We start from the raw sequence: 19,369 nt of genomic DNA, 5'->3' as shown, positions 1-19,369 counted from the left end.
ACACGTACTGTTTTGGGAAGAAAAACGCGCTAATTTCTTGACCCCAGCAAACAAGCCGGACTACTTTCGCCTTGACCAACACTGGACAAAAACTCGGCTCACAGGACACTGTCGGGGGTAAGTCAGTTTGAATGCAAGACACTGGTTATGGTGATGCCATACAGATTCATGTCAAATATCCCGAACTATCCCTTTAAGTCATGTAGATGGTATAACTATTAGTTTGTCGACTTTACGCAGGCACCTGAAGACTTTGCGGTTGTTCAGAAGGAAAGCCCATTCAGATTCACTTGCAGGCTGGATAATCTCGCGGAATTTCACAGTATCACGATATTTCAGATAAAAATTACCCCAAAAAACAGAGGGAAAAAATAGCCAGAAAAAGAATTACTCCGAAAAACAAACCAAAAAATAAATTAGAAAGAAAAACTGATTTTTTTTTTTTTTTTTTTAAGTGAATGCAATACGCTTCCGTACAAAACAAAAAAAAATGTTTAAATAAAATCCCACCCCAAACTAACACGAACGCTGCAATATGTATCTCTACATATATATAAATATATATATCCATGCATACACCAATATATACACATACATACACGTATAAAATCAGCAAGATGACAGGATACAGGGAAGTGAATCGCGTGTTTGAAATAAACAAAATGAAACAAAGTAAAAAGCAGTCAGCCCTCCTCTTTCAGGGACAGATGATCAGTTAAAGTTTCTGTAAGAAGGAATTCAATGGTTCCCAGATCCTCCAAAACTTGTCTGATTTATGGTTAAGGCCATGAGTCAACTTCTGAAGAGGAATAAGAGCAGAAATCTGTGTTAACCACATGTCGACGGTAGGGACCCGGGGAGTTGACCACCTCAGCAAAATACATTTTTTAGCCCAAAGTAAAAGAATTATCAACAAAGACTTAGTATCTGCGTCAAAGAGAGTGTCTGGGGTATAAACATGCTGTGATGCAACCTCTGCTTAAGAAACCCAGTCTTGATCCTGGTGTGCTTGACAATTAGACCCATCTCCAAGCTTCCTTTTAGTTCAAAAACCTTGGGGAAAAGTTGTTTATACTCAATTAAAATCTTTCCTGGATGAGCATGATGTCCGGGATGTCTTCCAGTCCGGCTTTAAAGCACTGCATAGCACAGAGTCAGTTTCATTAAGAGTTTTTAATGACATCCTCCTGGCGAATGACTCTGGAGACTATGTGACTCTTGTCCTCCTGAGGTCCGTTTCAGGTAGCAGGTTTAGTGAAAACTCTGAGTTTATTAACCCTGAAATGAGGGAAACCCTGAGTTTTACGTTTCACAAAGGGAGGCTCAATTCAACCCTGAGAAAGAGGGGTAACTCTAGCCTGTTTCACAAAGAGAGGTAACTTAACCTCACGGTCAGTTACCGTAGTAACAGACTCTCTGAACCTAACCTGGTCGGGACCAGGTTTTATTCAAGAAACCTGGAGTTTCTTTCTGTCTCCGCCCTCTTTCAGCCATTTGATTTCCTCATTCATTCAGTCAGCAGAGCGAGTTCTTCTACTTCTATAAGTCCATTAGGCACAGTAGGAGGCGACTTTTTTCACAAACATGTCCTTTAGACAACGATCCCGTGGATGAAGGTGCAGCATTACTGCGCAGAGAAATAAATATTCGTCGGAGATGGTTATCAGACCGCGCATAGATTTTTGCATTTACAGACAATTATCTTTTTGAGCGGCAACATCAGAATGTGTTGGGACAAAAGAAAAAAAAGGCATAAAAGACAAACAAATATTTGTATGAATAGGCTTAAAAAAGACATATATAGGCCTATTATATTTTATAAAGGCACTCGTGTCAAGGGGGTGTACTCCCTCCGGGGATTCCCTCAGCCACTGCCCGCCCGTTAGAGGTGCTGGGCACCACCCGTTTTACGCTAAACTCAAGGTGAACCTACTCAGAGTTGATTAACCTCACTCAAATCAGCGTTTCTGGGACCGAAAACTCAGGGTTTTCTATCTCAGAGTAGATCAACTCAGAGATCAGGAATAGACTCAGAGTTGATTGAACCTGCTTTGTGAAACGGACCCCTGGACTTAACCGCAGCTTTCGATGCTGTGGACCACAACATTTTAGTGCCTCGGTTGCAGCACCTAGTGGGCATCTCTGGTATCGCCCTGGACTGGTTCAAGTCCCACCTGGCAGACAGAACCATGTGTGTAAGCCTTGGTGGTTCTGTTGTCATATGGGGTTCCACAGGGTTCAATTTTAGGCCCCCTGCTCTTCTCATTGTACCTGCTGCCCCTGGGTTCCATCCTGAGAAAGCATGGCATCTCTTTCCATTTCTATGCTGATGACAGCCAGATTTTTCCGCTGCCGGTCCTAAACTGTGGAACGATCTCCCATTTCACATCAGACAAGCCCCTTCACTGTCCATTTTTAAAACCCATTTTTATTCCCTGGCTTTTAACCCAGCATGAGACTCTGTTTCTGTTATTGTTTATTATTTTCAGGTGGTCACGTGTCCAAATGCCTCCTTCACCGACCTGGCAGAGATCGTGTCAAGAATCGAGCTTGTGAAGAAGACCGTCATAGATGGTCAGTCAGTGCTGTTATTTCACTGGAAATAAGATTCGAGCACGGACCTACAATACCCTGAAAAGTTGTGCTTTTTTTGGTGTTCTTTGCTTAAATTTGGTCTTTTTCATTCGGGTGATTGCTTTCAAGTTCTCCTTTAAATGCTGTTTTTGCTAACTTTACGTGTTGGTGCCGTCTCCCGTTTGCTCTGCCTCCAGAGGAACCGTCGGACGAGTGCCAGACAGACTACGATGAAGAGGCGGTGGAGAGTGCGCTGTCCGACTATGACGCCTTCACCCCCTGCAGTGAATACACAGAAGGAGAGGAGACGGCGGACACCGCTGAGACGGTCTGTATCACTTCATTTTCAAACATTATAACTAGGGCTGGGCGTGTTAACTCGTTAATTATTTAACGCTAATAAATACTTTTATTGTAAAAGTGTGTTGCTGTCTGCTGCGGAACCGGAAAAGAAAGTAATCGGCGGATCCACCAAACATGGGCTGTGTTCGAAACCACATATTTCTCCTACTTCTCCTACTACTCCGACTAACTTTTTGAGTTTTGAGTTTTTGAGTATGCAATTTGAGTAAGCAGGCAGTTCCCGGATGCATACTAGATTCTCCGAAATGTTGGGTATGCGTCATGAGGTTACTACTCATACTCAAACTACCCAAGATGCAACGTAACGTGACGTCGCCGATCGTCATTTCCTGTCAAAACGGCAGTTTCAAGCTAGCTACAACGAGGGTAGGTTCACTTCCTGTTTTCAAAACAAAAGCACCAATTGTATGGTAATGGCTTTCCCTATGATAAAAGGCAACGGGTATTTTATTTTGTGAAAATAACCGGAAGTGCGTTGCTCACTGCGGCTAGCTTTAGCAGCGCCGAATTCGTGGGAACAAAATTGTAAACAGCCGGTATTTTGTCAGGTTTTCAACACGTTGGGGATCTAAACGACTACTTTCTCTCCTGAAAATGTTTCAAATGTTGCTAAAGTTTACAGAGTTTAGAGCTTAAGAGAAATCAGCTTCAGGCCGGCTGATTTGGGCTCGGGCAGGAGCGAAATGCATTGTGGGTAAATGCTCTGCATACTGTCTGATCGATGAGTATGTAGTATGCAGTTTCGAACACAGCCATGGAGAAGGGTACGGAACTTTTACTCGGCCATTTTCATGTTAAAGTTCTTCCAGACGGCGGAGTCGACAGAACCAAAGTCATCTGTAAACACTGCCAAGTTGAATTGTCTTCTCAGCGTAGTAGTTCCAGTCTAAAATATCACTTAAAGGCAAAACACACAACTGATAGCAGCAAGTCATTCAAGGAAACAGACAGTGGAGCGAGGCTTCTACATAAAAACTACAGAAAGATGCTGATGTTAAAAGTGTGTTTGCACAACAAATGTTATGGCACTTTCATTCATATGGCAGCACATTTAAAATAAAGCTAAATGCTAAAAGCTATACGCTACTTTTGGATTCATTTTTGGATTTTGCATACAAATGCGATTAATCGTGATTAATCAGGGAAATCATGCGATTAATTAGATTAAACATTTTAATCGTTGCCCAGCCCTTGTTATAACAGAGCCAGTGTCTCTGAAAGTGCCGTTTCATCCTGAGTTTTATAAAAAAAATGGTGATAAACATCTTCTTTAAACAGGACGAGGAAGTTCCAGTTGGGGTTCGACGCCGACCAAAGGACGCTTCTTCACAAAAGACTCGTCTGTGACATCATCAGCTCCCACAGTGCAGCGTTTGCTCAGATCCGATGAGCAGCAGGTAGCACGCAGACCTCAGCAGAACTAAAGGACTCAGTGACTTCAGCTGCTTTCAGACCATCGTGTAGTTTCATTAAACAGGAAATAATATTCTGAATATTGTTTATGATCTCAGACTTGGGAGCTCATGCTGCTTCCATGATGTTTTTCTACACTGATCAATCTGTTCTGCGACGCTAAAGACATCCTGCGTCTGATTGGTTTCTGTTGCCATGACGCCGCTGAGCTGGCAGCGTGGAGCTCCAACCGAACCGCCGTCTGAAAGCATCCATAGAAGTTTGAAATGATCAGTTAACTTCTCTGTGGGAAGTCAGGGGACCAGCAGAGAGCTTTGTTTCTTTTTTCTTTCGCTTGTTTCACATATTAAATTAAATGAAGGGTAGTTTGAAAGAAAACAGTGAGTATAAACTAGCAAAATGTCCAAAATGGACAGAACAACATGCACTACAGAGTTTCAGTGTCATATTTCAGTGTATGCAGAGCAGCTCTGTGCAGGGCGACTCCTGACGCATAAAGTTCAGATTTATATGATCGTATAAAGCTTTGCCAAAATGTAAACATGTAAGCTAAAAAAAGTAATTCCATTTGATGTCCTGAAGGAGCACTTCAGGTACAGTGATGAAGGGATTTCTCCTGTCGGCTCTTTTTCAAAGTGAAAAACTATTCAGTCTGCAAACGCAAACTAACGCAACTTTAAAGGGACAGTTCGCTTCTTTTGACATGAAGCTGTATGACATCCCATATCAGAAACATCATTTATGAACATCTTCTTACCCCCTGCTGCGTCCTGTGAGCAGAGTTCCAGCCTCGTTTTGGTGTTGATGAAGGTAGTCCGGCTAGTTGGCTGGGGTTTAAAAAATAAAGCGTTTTGCTTCTCAAAACAATATGCGTTCAACAGAGTAATACATTTGCATCACAAAATGGTTCTCCAGGAAAAAGTCAGACCTCACAATCGCTTGGCCCTATTTTCTCTCCCTTCGTATCACTGCCTGCTGCTGCCTGCCGACAGCCGCGCCTGTTACGGTGTTTGCTGCTCGGTCTGCACTTCGGTCTGCACTTCGGTCTGCACAGCAGGCAGTGATACAAAGGGAGAGAAAATAGGGCCAAGCGATTGTGAGGTCTGACTTTTTCCTGGAGAACGATTTTGTGATGCAAATGTATTACTCTGTTGAACGCATATTGTTTTGAGAAGCAAAACGCTTTTATTTTTTAAACCCCAGCCAACTAGCCGGACTACCTTCATCAACACCAAAACGAGGCTGGAACTCTGCTCACAGGACGCAGCAGTGGGTAAGAAGATGTTCATAAATGATGTTGCTGATATGGGATGTCATACAGCTTCATGTCAGAAGAGGCGAACTATCCCTTTAATGTGTGTCACATCCTGTAGAAAACATTGCAGAACAAAGTCTGCATGCGAAAGGAACTTGCAGTCAAAAATAAAAAGTGTTAAATGTCGGTGACATTTCTCTGAAGTTGCAGCTTATTTTAGGGATTATTTTAAGGTTCTGAAAAACTCAGCGGATGTGCAGGACCATTTCCTGTGTGGTGTCAGTACGGTTATTAAACCAGGTTAGTCAGCTGCCCTCCTTTTAGGTTCAGCCACTGAGATGAGATTAGATGTGATCACGTCATGATGATCATTTTCTACCAAAAATAAGAGCAATGCAACATGTTCATTGTTACCTCCTGTGTTACCTAATCACTGTGGAGCATTTTATTCAGTCGCTGTTTTTATGACCGGAGGACAAATAACCAAAGTAATGCTGATAAGCTTCCTCATGTTTCTGTATTAATTCAGTATTAACGGTTTGGTGTCTGCAGACTCTGAAGTTATTGGTTTTGAATCATCCCTCCACAGAATGATGTGAAGTGATTTACAGTGTTCGACCATGAATGTCGTGTGAGTCGCGCACTGATCAATACGTTCAGTGTTTTCTGTCGACGTGTTTGAACTGTTTTTGCAAAGCTGCACGGATGAGGCCAGAAGAGTCGAAAATGTGGTGTAACTGTGTTATCTTGTTGAAAATAAAACTGCCAGTTGTTCCACAGTTGGACCTCAGTGCGTCTGTTCTTTTTTAACCTATGGGCTCAGAGACTCGAAATGAAAAGGATTTAATCGAATGTTGCATCTGACGGCAGAGGACCGGCTGCACAGGCTGTGGACAGAAGGGACTCCCTGAGACATCCACAAGAAAGAAAAATGACTTCATCAATTCCGAGGGGAAACTCTAATGTTGCAGTTTTTTCATTAGTTAGTAATAATCAATAGGGCTGGGCAACAATAAAAAATTTTAATCGCATGATTTCCCTGATTAATCGCAATTAATCGCATGATTTCCCTGATTAATCGTGATTAATCGCATTTGTACGCAAAATCCAAAAATGAATTCAAAAGTAGCGTATAGCTTTTAGCATTTAGTTTTATTTTAAATGTGCTGCCATATGAATGAAAGTGCCATAACATTTGTTGTGCAAACACACTTTTAACATCAGCATCTTTCTGTAGTTTTTATGTAGAAGCCTCGCTCCACTGTCTGTTTCCTTGAATGACTTGCTGCTATCAGTTGTGTGTTTTGCCTTTAAGTGATATTTTAGACTGGAACTACTACGCTGAGAAGACAATTCAACTTGGCAGTGTTTACAGATGACTTTGGTTCTGTCGACTCCGCCGTCTGGAAGAACTTTAACATGAAAATGGTCGAGTAAAAGTTCCGTACCCTTCTCCATGTTTGGTGGATCCGCCGATTACTTTCTTTTCCTGTTCCACAGCAGACAGCAACAGACTTTTACAAAATAAAAGCCTGTGAGCAACGGACTTTTACAAAATAAAATAAATAATAAAACCTGCGTTAATGCGCGATAAAATATTTGTCGGCGTTAAATAATTAACGAGTTAATGCGATAATAACGAGTTAACTCGCCCAGCCCTAATAATCAATCATTGGTAATTTATTCTGAACCTTTTGTTATAATGGCTCTGGCCTTTTGCAGCGATCTTCTTGGTGCAAAACATTGAAGGTCTGCCCTGTACCTTGTAGACGGCCTCAGTGTTACTTTTTCAGTCTCGCCTCTTGTCGGGTGAAGTTTCAGGTACCTGTGATCTTCCACCACACCACCTCATCTCCCAGGACAGAAATCTTGTAGATCTTATTTTAAGGTTCTCCTAAATCTGCCGTAATCTCTTTAATTTGGGTTTGTTGTCAAGCTCTATCAGAAAGCAGCCAACCAGCCTGTACTTAGACTCCAGCGCAACTCTGAAAAACTGCAGAATCATCGGTATTTCCGGAGACGACGGGACTCTGAGCTGCGCTGGAAGTCTGAGGTGTGCAGAGTCAGACTGTGTTAAACCTGAGTGAACAAACAACTCTTCATTCAACAAACTCCCTGCTCAGAATACGTGCTGCTGGAACGTAGAAGACTTTCAGATAACGAGCAGCAGCTGATGATTTCTCCACTTTGTTTTGTTCTAAACAAAGTGGATTAAATTAAGTTAATGTGACCTGAGCAAAAAACATACGTATGTTTCATCTTAGAAAGAAATGAGGATATTGTGTCATTCCTACACGTCTGAGATCACATCAAGTGTTCTGCAATAACAGAAACGTTTGTTACAGCCCAAAGATGAGAACAAGGTTTTAAGAAAAGTCCTTTTAAGGATGAACTCTCTTTCAGAAACATGGGCAGCACCAACACGTGCTTCTCAGCTCCGTCTCATCTCTTGTAGTGATCCTGAAAGCAAACAGCACACATACTGAGCAACACTAGCCTAGAAATCTAGACGCCCCTAGCGGCCGCAAATGGAATTTGCTCCGGGGCCAGTCTAGTCACTTGTGGTCGTTTTGCGAGGTTCCAAATAAAAACTTAATCGAGCCAATCAAATCGTGAGGAGTGCTGTCGGAGGCCGGGCTACCTAGTGACGACAGAGGTGCGACGTTTCAGTGTGTAGTTCCAGAGAGAGGTAAAAAAAAACAAAAAAAAAACAAGAAAAGTTCCAGAGAGAGGTAAACAATGGCTGCACCCAGCGAACAGTCTTTCGAGTTGGCTTTGGCAGCGACTCTAGAAAATTTAGATATACAGTTTTCTTTGCGAGACGAACAGATAACTGCACTTAAGTTTTTTTTTTTTAAAAAAAGGATGTTTTTGGAGTTTTGCCCACCGGGTAGGTAAAAGTTTAATTTACCAGCTAGCTCCGTTGGTGGGACGACGCATGGGTCTCCACAACCCGCTGGTGGTTGTGCGATCCCCAGTCGATTGCGAGCAAGATGTACCGAAGACGGCGGGCCGATCTTCGTCTCAGGCTACGTGCCCACGACAACGATAACGACAGATAAACGCAGAACATTTCGACAGATGTGCCTATCTCTCACACGGCGACGACGTTTTTAGGAGTTCAAAACGGAGAAAACGCAAACGCCCTCCAGAGTGGAGATCTTGAAAACGATCCAACCTCTCATCGCCGTATGAACAGTTCAAAACGCAGAACTGCGTTTTTTGCACACGTTTCTTTCTGCACGCGCATCTGGAAGCAGCCAACTGACGTTCTTGCGGCAAATTTGAGCCTGGTATATGAGAACAATATGGATGAACGTTTAGCAGTAGCCGCGTTAAATACCATGAATGAATCATGCCAACAAATGGCGAGACTCTTGACCGAGAGTCATTTACATCATATGAGACGATACCAGCGTATATTGGACATTATTAACGCACCAGAGGAGACCCGACGAAGTGAGAGACGAGTGTGGACGAGGCCAGGGAGAAGCTCCGAATGGTGGGATAACTTGCATACTACATCTGCAAACTGCCAGTTTTATGAGTTTTATACGTTTTCCCTGTTCCCATGGATGGACAGATATCCAACCCCAAAACGCTCGTGTGAACGCAGATAAATTGTGGAGAAAAAAACGGACATCTGCGTTTATGCTTCAGAGCGTTGTCGTGGGCACGTAGCCTCAGAGCTGACAAAACTCTCCGGTAAGGCATTTGAACGGTCAAATTCCGTTAACGGGACGAGAGCAGTCAAAACGGTAAAACCGGAAGTGCGTTACTCACTGCGGCTAGCTTTAGTAGCGCCGAATTCGTGGGAACAAAATTGTAAATAGCCGGTATTTTGTCAGATTTTCAACACCTTGGGGGTCTAAACGACTACTTTCTAGCGTGAAAATGTTTCAAATGTTGCTAAAGTTTACAGAATTTAGAGCTTAAGAGAAATCAGCTTTTCAGGCCATAGACTACAAACCACGATGTACATTCCGTCGCGTTGACTACGTAAAACTTCTTCATCGCTCTGATTGGTTGTTTGGCCATCCTATTGCGTGGCGTTGAACTTGACAGACAGCCGTTTATCCCGCCCACACTGCTATCCAGCGTCACTAGACCCCTGTACAGCTTTTTGCTGTACGGGTCTGGCTTGCTAGGCTAGAGCAACACAGATTCTTTAGATAAACTTCTTCAGCTGAACACTGAAGCCACAGTTCAACATCTATTAAAAGCCACCGACATCAGACACAATCTTCTCTCTCTTTTTTAACTTTTCTTATTATAGAGGTGAGATCTGAAAGGTCAAACTGTAGCATTTTTTATTTTATCTATTTTTATTCTATTCTATTTGCTTGTTTTTCTGTACGCTGTTGCAACACAATAATTTCCCAAATTGGGATGATTAAAGTATTTATCTATCGATCTATCTGAAGCAGGTCCAGAGCATGAAAGCAGCCCCACGCAGGGCTGTGTGTCAGCAGAGCGCTCCTTTTGTCACACCGCTTACAGCTTATATCTGCAGGTTGCTGAACTTTTCACAGATGAGGGTGTGGTTCAGGTCACACTTCAACTCGTGCTCAGTCAGCAGGAAAAGTCACTGGTGCATGTTTTTTCACGCCTCAGTCTGCTCATCTGAGTGACATGTGCTCCATTGATGACCTTACTTCAAATCCAGCAACTCTTTTGGAGTTGGATGTAACTGCCACTCTTTGGTTCAGTCTGGTTCTCTCTTTCTGTTTTTCAAACGGATTCACAGTGAAAACATGTTGAAAACTTGTGGAGTCCCCCAGGGGTCAATTCTTGGACCTCTTCTGTTTAACTTGTATATGCTCCCTTTGGGTCAGATATTCGCTCTTTTAACTGGACTTCCCAAAAATCTTTAAAATCTTTACTCTGGCTTCCAGTCAGTCACAGAATAGACTTTAAAAGCCTGCTGATGGTTTACAATCTGTGATTTGTTCAGAGAATATAAACCCAGCAGAGCTCTTAGATCCAAGGACTCAGGTCAGCTGGTGCAGTCCAGAGTCCAGACTAAACATGGAGAAGCAGCATTTAGCTGTTATGCTGCAAACAAGTGGAACAAACTGCCAGTGGAGATTAAACTTTCACCAAATGGAGACATTTTTACATCCAGGTTAAAGACATTTCTGTTCTCATGTGTCTGTGCATGAAATCTGCACGATATCTTTGAACTTATCTGGACTGTTGCTTGTTTTTAATCATTTAAATTATTTTATTTGTTTCTCTTTATATTCTTTCATGTGTTTTTAATGCTTCTTACACTCCCTGCTGGAATGTTTTTATTTTATGTGAAGCACTTTGAATTGTTTTGTACAGGAAATGTGCTACAAATAAATCTGATTTGAAAAGAAAAGGAATGGATGCAGATGAGATGAGGGGAAATCTGTTCTTGGGTGTGATCGATCCAGTGATCTGACTTTTGGTTTTGATTTCTGTGAGATGCAGCAAACAGGAACAGATCGTGTGGTTCCCCCACCCCGTGATGCGTGGAGCAGGGCTGGAGGTGTTGAGGGGGTTTGGGGGGCTTTCCTGTCATCAGCATGTAAATCACACTCATGCAGCATCTCAGCCACATGTTCTTACACCTACACGCACCCATGTGATTTATGCTTTTTAACAGCGACTCTAAACGCATCTCCCACTTATATAACGACTATTTTTACCGAGACGGAAAGTGGGGTTACATGGCACTGAAAGGATCGGATTATTGGCTAAATTACAATCAGACTGAGTTATTAAGTGCATGTAGACACCTTAATCTGACTAAGAACTGGATCGGATCGGATTAAGACCCCGAGATAACTGGGTTGAAAGTCACTCTAAACCTGCTTGTAGACGCTGAAGCACGTGGTGAATTAGACTAAACCAAAACCGCCTACCACATACTACATTCTTGCAAACTGCATACTCATCGATCAGACAGTATGCAGAGCGTTTACCCACAATGCATTTCGCTCCTGCCCGAGCCGAAATCAGCCGGCCTGAAGCTGATTTCGCTTAAGCTCTAAACTCTGTAAACTTTAGCAACATTTGAAACATTTTCAGGTGAGAAAGTAGTCGTTTAGATCCCCAACGTGTTGAAAATCTGACAAAATACCGGCTGTTTACAATTTTGTTCCCACGAATTCGGCGCTACTAAAGCTAGCCGCAGTGAGCAACGCACTTCTGGTTATTTTCACAAAATAAAATACCCGTTGCCTTTTATCATAGGGAAAGCCATTACCATACAATTGGTGCTTTTGTTTTGAAAACAGGAAGTGAACCTACCCTCGTTGTAGCTAGCTTGAAACTGCCGTTTTGACAGGAAATGACGATCGGCGACATCACTTTGCGTTGCATCTTGGGTAGTTTGAGTATGAGTAGTAACCTCATGATGCATACCCAACATTTCAGAGAATCTAGTATGCATCCGGGAACTTAAAAAAAGTTACAGTTAGTAGGAGTAGTGGGAGTAGTAGGCGGTTTCGAACACAGCCACAGGCTTTGCCTTCTGCGCATGCTCCAGATGTTTTCCCGGGGTCGTGACCCGGAAGTCAAAGGAGACGATATTCCTGTTGTTGTCGCCGTCAGAAAGAAACAAACAACGCGATGGAGAATGCTCCGTTGGGCATCGAGTTTGTGCAACAAGCAGCTCATCACAGACCAAATGTAGAGGGACGTAGCTTCATCTGGCTCTGCGTTCTCCATCTTTCTCCAATGCCTGAGTTTGTTGTTGTTGTTGGTGGTGAAGAGGTCAACAGGAAGTGGCTCTATTAGCAACAGCTGGAATGGGTACAGCGCCACCTATCATATCATAACCCAACACCCACCCTCAGCTCAACTCTGTTAAACACTCAGTCATCATAATGTCATCTCAATATAACTGTTTAATACATCACAGCCGTGTTCTCACAGCTTACAACTGAACAAATGAAGGGTGAAAAGGCATTTTTTGCCCCTTTGGGGGGCTATTTTCCTCACCCTCTCTCCCACAAACAAAATCTTATCATCTGACAAACATGTTCACCATGTCTAAGAATAAGCGTGGTGTCACAGACATGCACCGCTCCCCTCTGCACCCAAACAGTCATCGGGTTTTCCATTGTGCGAATGTTTTGAAAGAGGAAGTGTGAGCGGCTGAAACTGTTGAAAGCCCCACCAGCCATCTTGCCCGCTACAGAATGCAGTTAGAAGGGGAAGTGTGAAAAGCAGCGACCTTCGTTTTAACACAAGCTTGAAGACGGAGATAAGAGGATACTAATTCTACCCAACAGGTGAGAGAAAACCTTTATTTCTTAGCTTTTATCCCGTGTTTGTGTGACAATTCCAACACTTAACAATGTCTTTAACATCATGTTTCACTGACTGATGATCAAAAGTTATAAACAGTTCTTTAACAGCTGGCTTTAGAAGCCATTTTTACAGCAGATACGGATTTAATACGAGAACTTTTAATGACGTTTTTCTTTTAAAATCAGACATTTACGTCATCTTTTGGGGGGAAAAACGTAGTATTTTCACAATAAATCAATTCCCAGTGATGTAACCGGCAAAACCGTCGTAAACTATGACTCTTCATGTCTCCAGTGATACTTTAGTTTCTCTTAAATTAAGAGAAACTAATCAGATTTTGGTTGTCAACAGGGACCGAGCACAGGAAGTGAGCGCTGATGTCACAGCAGCGACATTTTGTCAGACTTTAAACTGACGAAAGCTCAACAGAAACAAAAGAAATAACGATGCGAATCGTAAATAAATAATAAATGATGACTAAGTGAAAATGTCGGCATGTTTTTTCCATTGCAGGTCTGACCAGCATCGCTACACCATGGCTCAAGGCTGCCTCAAGTGTTTAAAGTACACGATGTGTGCCGCCAACTTCCTGTGTTTCGTACGTATGTCTCAATCATCTCAGAAATCTTCTGATAAATGCCAGTTCATGCACATGCTGTCACACATAAACACCAACAGGTGGAGGGGAGGAAAAAGTCTTAAATGCATCCAAAGGTCAGAATACACTGGAAAAAATGCCCCTTCAGACGTTTTTGCTTGAAATAAGCAAAAAAATCTGCCAATGGAACTAGTGAAAATCGGCTTGTCAAGATTTCTTGAAATAAGATGTGATATTTAGGACTTTTGAGATAAAAGTGATCTTGAAATTAGCTTAAAAACCTCAAATGAAAAAAAAAAGCTTGTTTCATATGAAATGTGACTTAAAACAATTTGTTTTCAAGACTTTTTCACTTAACAAGATATTCCAGATGTATCGTCTTCAAACAAGTCCCTATATCTGGCTGAATTAGTACTTGTTAGGCAGTTGTGTCTTATATTAAGTGTAATGAGATACTCAGTGAGAAAAATAGACTTGGTATACTTGGTATTTTTTCCAGTGTAAAGGCCCGATGGGGAAAATGCTGCAGCCTTTAAACATAGATGGTTGAACAGCAGCAACTCAGCATCATATTTACTCATATTTTGCTTTAATATCTGCAGCTGCTTAATAAATCAACAGAATGAAAGGATCATATTTCACAATCTGATGAAATACACAGTAAAAAGGGGATCAAGAATCATGGAACCGGACATTCAAATGCTTTATCTTCAGGCGGTCTTAATGTGTGTAATCAGCTCTGTGAGGTGAACGTTGTCTCTTCTCTCCCGTCAGATATGTGGGGTGGCGGTTCTGAGCTTGGGTGTGTACATGATCATAAACTTCAACTTGACCTCCCTCACCCCCTCCCTGGCCTCCTTAAACATCCCCAAACTGCTTCTGATCTGCGGCATCGTCATCACCTGCGTGTCCTTCCTGGGCTTCCTGGGAGCTCTGAAGGAGAACCGCTGCCTCCTCCTCACGGTAACACGCACACCAGTTTAACCAGTTTAACCTCTCTCTGTTGGATCTGTGAGGCATTAGTGACCCGTCCAGGGTGTACCCTGGTGCACCCTGGTGAACCCACCTGCAGTGGTGTGCACAGACCTTTTGAAGGGCAGGGGCGGAAAGAAAAAAAAAGGGCACTTATTTCACCTGAACTCACCACTGTAGAGGGCACTTTAGCACACATTTTGGCTCCCAAAACGACACTTTAATGAATGTTTTGGCTCCCAAGAAGGCACTTTAGAATGCGATTTGGCCCCCGAGAGGGCACTTGAGGGCACTTTAGCACGCGTATTGGCCCCCGAGAGGTCACTTGAGGGCACTTTAGCATGCGATTTGGCCCCCGAGAGGGCACTTGAGGGCACTTTAGCACGCGTTTTGGCCCCCGAGAGGGCACTTGAGGGCACTTTAGCACGCGATTTGGCCCCCGAGAGGGCACTTGAGGGCACTTTAGCACGCGATTTGGCCCCCGAGAGGGCACTTGAGGGCACTTTAGAATGCGATTTGGCCCCCGAGAGGTCACTTGAGGGCACTTTAGCATGCGATTTGGCCCCCGAGAGGTCACTTGAGGGCACTTTAGCAGGCGTTTCGGCTCCCGAGAGGGCACTTGAGGGCACTTTAGCATGCGATTTGGCCCCCGAGAGGTCACTTGAGGGCACTTTAGCAGGCGTTTCGGCTCCCGAGAGGGCACTTGAGGGCACTTTAGCACGCGATTTGGCCCCCGAGAGGACACTTGAGGGCACTTTAGCACGCGTTTTGGTCCCCGAGAGGGCACTTGAGGGCACTTTAGCACGCGATTTGGCCCCCGAGAGGTCACTTGAGGGCACTTTAGCATGCGATTTGGCCCCCGAGAGGTCACTTGAGGGCACTTTAGCATGCGATTTGGCCCCCGAGAGGTCACTTGAGGGCACTTTAGCATGCAATTTGGCCCCAGAGAGGACACTTGAGGGCACTTTAGCAGGCGTTTTGGCTCCCGAGAGGGCACTTGAGGGCACTTTAGCAGGCGTTTTGACCCCCGAGAGGGCACTTGAGGGCACTTTAGCAGGCGTTTTGGCTCCCGAGAGGACACTTGAGGGCACTTTAGCAGGCGTTTTGGCTCCCGAGAGGACACTTGAGGGCACTTTAGCAGGCGTTTTGGCCCCCGACGGCACTTGAGGGTACTTTAGCAGGCGTTTTGGCTCCCGAGAGGACACTTGAGGGCACTTTAGCAGGCGTTTTGGCTCCCGAGAGGACACTTGAGGGCACTTTAGCAGGCGTTTTGGCCCCCTAGAGGGCGCTTTAGCACGCGTTTTGGACCCCTAGAGGGCGCTTTAGTGTGCCTTTTTTCAACAATTGGGCCCCCCCGTCCCCCTGTGCACGCCACTGCCCACCTGTAACCATGAATAGGATGGAGTGGGTTTGGAAAATGGATAGCTGGATCACAGAAGGCTAGAAGTTAAATTCTATTCTATACATTGCCTTTGGGGGTGCAGGAAGGCATCTCATGAGGGCACTCTCAGCACATCTGCGGGGTTTAAATATGATGATAAAGAAGTATCATGTTGCATTAGGGTGAAATCAACCCTAGAAAAAGCTTCCGATCCTTTTGAATAGTGAAATGGAGGTAGAAACACAAGCAACTCGGAGGGTTTTTCCCAGATAGCAGAAACATTTGGGTCTAATTTGGGACGTTTTGGGTCAAACACTCTTTGCTGTCTCAGTTATGCCTGTGGCCCCTTTTTCAGAGGCCATCATTTGTTCAGATTCTGACCTTTTCCTGTGAAAGTGTTGAATCAGGAACAGCTTTAGGGAACTTAACCAATTTAACAGAAACTGTTTCTGAGATTAGAATCTGTTGCTTAATCTTACTGACGGACATATTAAAGATGTGAATGTACTTTAGAATATGTTTAAAGAAAAGGCCGGTTGATTGATTTCAAGTTATAAGCTTTTACTATGTTAGCCTGAACAAGCTAATGTTAGCCTGTGTGACTGTGTGGGAAACACTGACATAACAGATACAGGTTATTTGTACGGTGACATTTTGATTCTGAACGTTTGGTTGTCTCTAACTTCTTACTTTTCAGCAGCAGACTGTTGCTAAACATGCTCAACGACCTGCTAAAATTCAACTTCACAACAAACTAAAGGTAGCTCAGTGTGTTAGCTCACAAGCTAATGCTAAATAATGAAGTAAAAACAGAAGTATGTACTGAAAAAGAGCACATACACCCCACCAAAGGATAAAAGTCCATACAAGTGCCATATTGTTCTCTAAGACTGGTGAATTCTCTTGAAAAATGACCAGTTTTCAGTTAATACAGCAGGAAATGAACATTTCAGGCTGTTTGGTTGCTTGACTTCTCGTTTTTTGTACCGTTTAGAGACAACAACAAGTTCCCTGAGCTCAGCCGGTAAATACGGTGTTATTTTTAGTATCAGGAAGCAGACGTGAGTGAATGCCACTTTATATTGTAATTGTAAAACTTTGATAACGTGTGTTGACAGTTCTTCCTGGTGCTCTTCCTTCTGATGCTGGTGGAGCTGAGTGCTGCTTGCCTTCTGCTCATGTATGAGCGACAGGTACGGTTACACCTGTCAGTATCCACTGTGTTTGCTTTGTTCATTACACACGCATTAAAGCATAACCTGCTATTCTCACCTCGCTCTTTAGATTTCTGACATGATAACAAAGGATCTGAATAAGGGTATGAAGGCAGTGAAAGCGAGCAGTGAAAACTCAACTGGCCTGGGTGACTGGGATACGGTTCAGAAAACAGTAAGACTTCTCACACTGGAAAAAAATCTCAATCTTACCAAGTATATTTGTCTCATTGAGTATCTCATTACACTTGATATAAGACACAACTGCCTAACAAGTACTATTTCAGCCAGATATAGGGACTTGTTTTAATACAATACATCTGGAATATCTTGTTAAGTGAAAAAGTCTTGAAAACATCTTGTTTTGAGTCATATTTCACATGAAACAAGCTTTTTTTTTTACATTTGAAGAGGTTTTTAAGCTAATTTCAAGATCACTTTTATCTCAAAAGTCCTAAATATCACATCTTATTTCAAGAAATCTTGACAAGCCGATTTTCACTAGTTCCATTGGCAGATTTTTTTGCTAATTTCAAGTAAAAACGTCTCGTATTTGTTGTTGTTTTTACTTATTTTGGAGGGGCATTTTTTCCAGTGCAGAGCTTCACACAAATGTTCCACATGTAACACATTTCTCCCTCTTTCCCTGAACGGTTTGCTTCAGTTTGAGTGCTGTGGAATCAATAATTCCTCAGACTGGGGGGATCTGGTGCCTAAATCCTGCTGCCAGAAGGAATGTGACATCCCAAAGCCGCCGTACAAGCCGGTAAATAACGATCCGTGGTGGGGGTCAGAGGTCAGAGGTCGGACTTTAATCATCGCACTAAACTCAACGCTTTATTTGCAGGGCTGTCTGACGAAGCTGAACGAATGGTTTGAGGAGAACTTCCTAACTACAGGGATCATCGTCATCGTTATCTGCATAGTCGAGGTAAAATCATTTAATAGACCGTTTTTCTTAGCCTCTGGCAGCAAATTTCTCCGGTTCCCAGGCCAACGGCATCCTCATCAATGTGGTTTGATGGCAGGTTTCCAGTGAACGAATGTACAGAAACCTTTAGCTGAAGATTTATTTCTCAGAACAAGGGCTGGGCAAGTTAACTCGTTATTATCGTGTTAACGCATTAATTATTTAACGCCGACAAATATTTAATCGCGGTTTTATTATTTATTTTATTTTGTAAAAGTCTGTTGCTCACAGGCTTTTATTTTGTAAAAGTCTGCTGCGGAACAGGAAAAGAAAGTAATCGGCGGATCCACCAAACATGGAGAAGGGTACGGAACTTTTACTCGGCCATTTTCATGTTAAAGTTCTTCCAGACGGCGGAGTCGACAGAACCAAAGTCATCTGTAAACACTGCCAAGTTGAATTGTCTTCTCAGCGTAGTAGTTCCAGTCTAAAATATCACTTAAAGGCAAAACACACAACTGATAGCAGCAAGTCATTCAAGGAAACAGACAGTGGAGCGAGGCTTCTACATAAAAACTACAGAAAGATGCTGATGTTAAAAGTGTGTTTGCACAACAAATGTTATGGCACTTTCATTCATATGGCAGCACATTTAAAATAAAGCTAAATGCTAAAAGCTATACGCTACTTTTGGATTTTGCGTACAATTGCGATTAATCGTGATTAATCAGGGAAATCATGCGATTAATTAGATTAAACATTTTAATCGTTGTCCAGCCCTACTCAGAACTTGTTACTAAATGCAAAACATTGCGCTCGTTGTCCATTTTGCTGAGGCTATAATGAAATATGAGCATGTAGATTAATTCATAGTGCATACTGATTTCAGGAATCCCAAATTCCCAAAGCTTTCGATAGATTGACAGCAGCACATCTGTGCAGATGCATCCACTGAAAGCAACTTCAAAAAGGGATTAATTTGCTGTTTTTGTGCCATTTGCTTGCAGGTGTTGGGGATGTGCTTCGCCATGACGCTCTTCTGCCACATCAGCAGATCCGGACTGGGCTACAAGATATAGACATTCCTGCCAATCTTACGTTTCGTCATCAAATTTTGAATGGAGATCTTTGCACAGCTCAATGCCGGCTGAAGAAAATGTTCTCAGAATCAGGAAATAGTTTTTAAACGTCACAGTATCATAGTAAGCTGTTGTTAAAGTCACTTTGTGGCGGCTTCTGCCACTTTACACGACAGAAAGTTCTGTAAATAGCTTGTTTTTTTTGTCGTCTTCATGGTATAAACCTTCAGAAAAGTAACGCTCTGTAAAATAAGCGGCTTCACAAAAATGAAAACTAACCCAATAACCAATAAAGTATGTTTGTGGGATGAACCGTGTGCCGTTTC

General features: G+C 43.0%; 2 protein-coding genes across 3 annotated transcripts in view; both read left to right on the top strand.

Annotated features, from left to right (window-relative positions):
• pnpla7b (patatin-like phospholipase domain containing 7b) overlaps positions 1–5,132 on the top strand; it is a 37,289-nt gene extending 32,157 nt beyond the window's left edge. For both annotated transcript variants that reach the window (XM_075467124.1, XM_075467125.1), the window contains exons 34-36: positions 2,490–2,574; positions 2,772–2,902; positions 4,216–5,132. In XM_075467124.1, coding sequence (XP_075323239.1) covers positions 2,490–2,574; positions 2,772–2,902; positions 4,216–4,284 — 285 coding nt within the window. In that variant the 3' untranslated portion in view covers positions 4,285–5,132. The remainder of the gene's footprint in view (positions 1–2,489; positions 2,575–2,771; positions 2,903–4,215) is intronic.
• Positions 5,133–12,690: 7,558 nt separating this feature from the next.
• Positions 12,691–19,355, top strand: LOC142381856 (leukocyte surface antigen CD53). The gene is made up of 8 exons (XM_075467123.1): positions 12,691–12,870; positions 13,403–13,487; positions 14,262–14,450; positions 16,959–17,033; positions 17,125–17,229; positions 17,719–17,820; positions 17,902–17,985; positions 18,972–19,355. The coding sequence occupies exons 2-8, from the start codon at positions 13,425–13,427 to the stop codon at positions 19,041–19,043; spliced, it is 690 nt and encodes a 229-aa protein (XP_075323238.1). The 5' UTR covers positions 12,691–12,870; positions 13,403–13,424; the 3' UTR covers positions 19,044–19,355.
• The last annotated feature ends 14 nt before the right edge of the window (positions 19,356–19,369 follow it).

Source organism: Odontesthes bonariensis, chromosome 6 (genome assembly GCF_027942865.1).
Source record: "Odontesthes bonariensis isolate fOdoBon6 chromosome 6, fOdoBon6.hap1, whole genome shotgun sequence".
NCBI lineage: Eukaryota > Metazoa > Chordata > Actinopteri > Atheriniformes > Atherinopsidae > Odontesthes > Odontesthes bonariensis.
Note: the sequence above shows the minus strand (reverse complement) of the source record. Positions and strands in the feature narration are given on the sequence as shown.

Excerpts from the sequence above, each read along its gene's own strand:
- LOC142381856 (XM_075467123.1), top strand. The coding sequence starts at position 13,425 with ATGGCTCAAGGCTGCCTCAAGTGTTTAAAGTACACGATGTGTGCCGCC. Across the intron at positions 13,488-14,261 it reads CCGCCAACTTCCTGTGTTTC|ATATGTGGGGTGGCGGTTCT; the intron begins GTACGTATGTCT and ends CTCTCCCGTCAG. Across the intron at positions 17,034-17,124 it reads TGCTCATGTATGAGCGACAG|ATTTCTGACATGATAACAAA; the intron begins GTACGGTTACAC and ends CTCGCTCTTTAG.